General features: G+C 37.2%; 1 protein-coding gene across 3 annotated transcripts in view; it reads right to left on the reverse strand.

Moving 5' to 3' along the window:
* The window catches only part of NCAM2 (neural cell adhesion molecule 2), a 488,664-nt gene extending 482,361 nt beyond the window's left edge, over positions 1 to 6,303 (reverse strand). For all 3 annotated transcript variants that reach the window (XM_003783902.2, XM_012801495.1, XM_023509713.1), the window contains exon 1: positions 6,085 to 6,303. In XM_003783902.2, the coding sequence (XP_003783950.1) occupies positions 6,085 to 6,139 (55 nt within the window). In that variant the 5' untranslated portion in view covers positions 6,140 to 6,303. The remainder of the gene's footprint in view (positions 1 to 6,084) is intronic.
* Between the last annotated feature and the right edge of the window lie 6 nt (positions 6,304 to 6,309).

Raw genomic sequence — 6,309 nt, forward strand, 5'->3', positions numbered from 1 at the left:
AATACTTAAGATTATCTCATTGTAGGTTCTGTACTTCTAAGGACTGAGACTCATTTTTAATTAATATGATACCTTTTTCCATTTTGTACCATTTCATAGATTAAGTTTATTAATCTCTCATAGGTTTATTTGGCTTTTCAAATTTATATTTGTTGCCTTCTTAACTATCAGTATTATATTCTATATACCACCCCTTCCCATATACATTCAAATCTTCAAACAAATATATCAAATCCATTTAAAAAAAAAAAAAAAAAAACAGGCATTCAACTAAAAGCAGAAAATCTACTTCTAATTCCAGATAACTACTAACTATAACTACATGTCAGATGATTCTTGTGTACCTCAATGCCCTTATCCATAACACAAAGGTAACAGTGTCTTAGATACTTGATGGCTATAAGTTGCAAAGTGATGAGAATCACTCTGAACAAGTGGTCTACACCTGTATAAGGTGCTGACCTTACAGTCACTGTATGGCCTCAACAAGTATAAATTAATTGATTAACTGACAAAATAACACACAATTAAAAGTCTGTTCCTTTTTGCTAAAGACATGTTAGACTAATTTTTAAAACTCGATGAACAACTTTAGTGTTAGGAGAACAGAATTTAGAGTTTGGAGACCAGAGAGTTATTAACCCTTTTACTTTTGATCTTTGTAAGTCACTTAACCTAATTGTTTGCCCATCCTAAGCCTCTTGATGCCTAAGATCATCCTGACGCTGACCCATAGAAAGGCTTCATGATACTAAATCAACCCAATCCTCAAGACCGCTTACTGCCATCTGCTGGAAAATTGTAAAAATAAATATATATTCTATCACTGCCATGAACAGTGGCGCCTCCTGGAGTTGTTCAGGCAACCTACACAATTGTTCCTAGTAATGCTGCCTTCTGAGATGCCTGGGACACAGCAGTTGTTCTATAAATGTTAGGTAAATAAGTAAATGATAAATGAGTCATTTTATTAATGACTTAGGTAGTCCGTTAACTCAATATTTCTTCTTAACACAGAGCAGCTTGTGATGATTTTCTTAATTAAATAAATGTTTTTAAACCACAGTCAAGTTTATTGGCATGCATGTTATTAGCAAATAAAAGCAGTGCCTGACACAGTGGTGTGACATTTATCAAGGTACCTACATACCTCTCATAATAGTCGCTCCCCAGGGCTGAGCATCAAGACCCACTAGTCAAACAGTATTATATCAAATTTTCAAATAAGCACATAGTGGGTCTTAGAGTTTAAGTTGCTTCTTCAAGGTTAAGAGACTCCTAGTAATCTAGGTCTTCAGATTCAAAATCTGGTGCTCTTCCCCCTCTACTAATAATTCCAATAAACGAAATGAAAAAACTTGATCAATTCATCTGAAATTCTTTGAACTCTCATCTTTTGACTGCTACATTTACAAATTTTCTTAAAATTCTCTATCATTCCTCTTAATTGTTTAAATTCAGGCAAGTCTATTTTATTACATCATAGTTTTCTAAAATGTTTTGTCATGTTTGATGAATTGTTAATGGCATAAGAGAACATGTGAAACTAGAAAATATATTGAAAGCTACTTGGGACTAGCAGTATTATTCTAACTATAAATAGTTAAAAGTTATTAAAACATTTAAAAGAGTACCATAGAGAAGCACTTCTATTTGCTGAACAATTGAAAAGATAGTTTGGTTCTATGAAGTGCGGGAGTATTATGTTTAATAAAAGCAAAAAAGCATGGTCGCATCTTAAAGTGTTCTTACATCATGTAATTTGCAAAATTTAAACTAATATATAATCTTTTATATAGTCCTGTCCTCAACTGGGATTGTATAAAGGGCACAAGGAATTTAGAACTTAGGGCAATAAAACTTGAAAAACAATGACATTAACTTGATAAGAACATGAGAATTAGGACAATAATTTTGCACACCCCAACACTGAGAGGTTTAATTTTATTTTGGACCAACAAATAAAATAAATAAAAGCAGCTCAGACTCGCTCTACTACTTATCAAGCACTTTTCTTCATGCTCTCAAAAGTTCATTGCTATGAGAGATGACCCTGAAAACAGATAAGTTAAAATGATTTCCCAAATGTCAAAAGCCAGACAAAGCAGCAGGGCTAGTTTCAGAGTCTTCAGATTGTCGATCCTGTTAGTTATTTGCACTGCTTCACACAAGGACACAGGCAAAAACTAATGACACTGTTCAGCTTGGTCACTAGCCTCAATCTCAACCATTCATCTCTCGGTCTCCTTACAGACTAGCTCTACTGTGAAAGAAGGCCATTTTATTTACAAAATTACATGAAGTTTGACTTTCTTAGGTACTGAATGAGGTTCTTTTGTTCCATTAATTGCTTCTCTGGTAGAACATTACCTCTGGGAGAATATTAGCTCCTTGTCATTGAAAAGACTCATCTGACACTCCAGATCCACCAACTTCTCTTCTTGCTTTATGGCCTCAGATCCGGCATTGGAAGTCAAGTGAGAAAATGCTCTGCTTAACTCCTCTGCCATAAAGTATGGAAAGAAATCCTCTGGGGTATCTACTGACAGTAAGGATGTTAACTTGCAGAGCCCATCTTCTCCAAGTGCAAATGAATATGCAGCTGATTTAACAGAAATCTTGCACAAATAGGCTGATAATCAAAAATTAGAGGAGGGTAGACAGAAAAACATAAAAGAGTAAGAAAAGCTGTAACCATGTACAGCTAGACAGAAGATGAGTTTATGGAGCTCTCTCCTTTAGACCTGAAACTAATAGACACCCACACACCTGTGCTCTATTTTTAGAATATGAATTTCTCTAATGAACAATGACTTACTAGCACATAACCAGAAAGAATAACTGTAAGCAGATGCCTGGTTTACCTAATTAACTGGGCAATCCTCCCCTTCTCTCCCCATGATTTTGGCTCAGGTTAGTGTTCTATCTAGGCATGTCTGAGCTGGAAGCGCAGGAGAGATGAATACCACTATTTTTACCTTAAAGTTGAATAAAGCAGTACTTGTAATTCATATATGTGAACATCCAAGAATAGAAGTTTATCAATCATAGTTGAATCGTGTTTAAAAAGAGAATTAATTATTTAGAAAATTAGACATTCTCAGAAAAGCTAGCCATATCTATTACAGTTTGGGAATTTGAATGCAGAAAGGTCCAAGCAACACATGTACTGTTGATCTGAGATTCAGGTTACCACTGGAGATAAATGATGACAAAGGGTATGACCAAGTTTTGAATACAAAGGAAAAATAATTGCAAAAGTTACAGAATCACAGAATTTCCATTCTATTTACAATTACATTCAGACTTAACCTATTCCAACCTTACCTCATTAGATATTAATCTTACAGTGGAAATGAGAGGCTTTTAAAAGAATATTTCTGCCACAAAAAAAAAAAAAAAAAAGGATCTCACTACAGTAGAACAATAGGGTTGTGTTGAACATTAGGAGTAAAACTATCAGGCCTCGTTAGCTAATTATAGTATTGGCATTCCCTTAAGTTAGTCACTTTCTCACTTGTGTCATTTTCTCCTATTCAACTGCTGCAGTTCAAATCGTTTTGACTACTTAAAAGGGAATACATCATTGTTGCCTTTCCCCAGTCTAACTGCACACCACTTTCCAGAGCAATAGCTTCAATCATGCTTCATAAAATCCCCTGCAAGTATATTGTTGGAAACATAAATCAGCAAGCTGGGATTTTAGTATTTCTAAGGCAAGCCTAGGGATCACTGACTGGCAGTTTTCCATAGCCCCATTTTAAAAAAATAAACCAAATTATGAGTTACAGTAGGTACATATTAAAAAAAAGAAAACAGCTCCCAGTCGTGTCTGATCCTCGCCGCTGCATCCTTAATTAGAGAACAAAACGCCAGCATAAAGGAATCAGGCTCCAGGACAAGCATTTCTGTTCCCAAGCATCTCTGACTTCATTAAGACACATGGCACAGAGTACTACATGCTCCTTTTCACAAAAGCTAGGTCTCTCTGATATGCATCTGTGTCTCTAGGAGTGCCATGCATTTTGAAATGGTACTAGATAGAGAGATCTTCTGTACGAGGCTACTCTCCTACCCTGCCTCATTACAGTGAAAATGGGCTTTCCTCCAGACAGGTTTCAGTCTCAGACACCCTCTTGATAACCACTTGGTATTCTGAATTATAATATAAATCAGCTCAATCGCAATTTCACATGTACATGACACATACAGACCCAATTTATACCTTTCTGTGTGGAGTATTTCAACCCACCTAGTGAAATATTCCTAGATTTCCTTTCTATCCCCAAATTCCAACACACTTAGCCTCTGTAATGATAAATTCAGAGATTGCACAACTGAGATCTTTTTCTTCTCCAAAGCACTCACAATGTAAAGTCAGCATAAACTTCCTTTCTATTAAGCCCCCATCTTTCTCCAAACTGTCTACACTTACTTAATTGCAGTTGTATTTTAACTGAATTTTTCAGGGACTGTTTCTTAGTATTCAGAAATAGCTGTCTATTAAATGAACAGTTAAACACAAGCAGCAGTTTTCCAAAAATCAAGGCAACAAATCTGCAGGGCATAAGTGTGTGTTGATATTCACCATAAGACCTACTGAATTAACAGATTGGGTTAGTATTAGCTTCAGAGGGACATAGCTACAATTTTGCTAAGAATGAAACATTCCATACTCTTGGTATTAGTAGCCCTGTACCACGACACTTCACAAACCATAGCAATACCCAGCATCTGCATTCTGATTTCTGAACATAACATCTACATCCCCATCGTGTTTCATCAGCCACTAACATTACAGCTTTGGGGAGAAGGGCAGAGAAAGGAAGGTTTCACATCCAAAATGTCAAGCCCTGCTGAAGAATGATAGAAAGACTGTGTGCAAGTGCAGAAACCACCATTTTCTGGCTTAAAATGGAGTTCTACCACCCCCTGCTGGACCAAATGAGCAATACAGACGTGGCTAAAAAATGCTTAGAATTGAATATAGTAGAGATATTTTAACTTGTCTTGTAATTTATTATTTTCTTTTCAAAAACCCATTTCCATGCTACACCAATAATATAACATTCTCTGCGATTACTGCACATCTCAAAATAGTGCTATTTTCGTTGCTCTTAAAGACTTCCACCAAATGTCATGTTTTAGCATTTCGTCTCCCTAATCAAATGTCCCAACTTGTCTGGACAGTTGAAAATGCTTTCATTTATGGTAAATATATTTGATGCAAATGTGTTGTAGCTACACAAGCAGACAAATTCATGTCTATCTCCACACAGACAAACGGAGATAGCTTCTACAAATTCTCTCTCAGGTTATTCTACTGGACTATTCATTTTTTTTCTTTTAGAGATAAAAGCTCCCACCACGAATTCTCCACAACCCCCCAAATCTCTTCTGGGTAAAATTACAATATAATATGATAAAATTCTGCAACCTTGCTGGATTAGTAAGGTGTTGGGAGGTGGAGGGGGCATTCAAAAATGAATGACTGCAACGCATCCCTAATTGTATCCATTTGCTTTCTGGCACACACCATCCATTGCCCCCTCTCTTAGTTTCCAACAGAAATAAGCCATCAACATTCACCTCATGGTCAGAAATTAGGGTCTTGGGAAAGAAGGAAAAAAAAGTCTCCAAGAATTGAATTTCTTGCACACGACAGATATTTTACAAATGAGTTTAACGTTGATAGTTTTTCCAGCTTCTGAAAAACACCATCGTGCCCCTTCCTTCCACGACCCCAAATATCTGTCAATACACATTAACATACTTATCCAATTTTTGATAATGAAAAATAAGAGAAAGCCAAAATCCCAGAAAAAAAGCAGCAGTTTGCCTGGATCTCCTGCTCATTGATCCCCATCTTCAATTCTGTATTTTTTTTTCTTCTCTCTTTTTAAGGGTCTCCACAAAACAGATAACAATTTTAGGGGCAGCTAAGAGAAAGAGCGAAAATAACAACAAGGATAATAACTGCAAGTTTAGTTCTTTCCTTTAATTCTTCCTGCGCCTCCCTCTCGCCTCTCTTGGATGGGTGGAAGGGGGAGGGAAAGTAAATGCAATAAAGCACCACACTCCTACCTTGCCCGCTACTGACAAGCAACCCGAGCAGGTAGAAGCAGAGGAGGAGGCTCATGTTCAGGACGTGACACCGGTGGACAGTTTCAAAGTTATTAAGTCCAGCCCTGGAGAGAGAACCTTCCGCTGCCCTGGCCGCCTCTGCTAGAACCGCCGCCGCTCCCGGGATGCCCCAGCCGCCCGCAGCCCGCGCGCTCCTCCTCGCAAAGTGACTGCAAGCTCCGCTCT

Source organism: Otolemur garnettii, unplaced genomic scaffold (genome assembly GCF_000181295.1).
Source record: "Otolemur garnettii isolate 467f Iridium unplaced genomic scaffold, OtoGar3 scaffold00009, whole genome shotgun sequence".
NCBI lineage: Eukaryota > Metazoa > Chordata > Mammalia > Primates > Galagidae > Otolemur > Otolemur garnettii.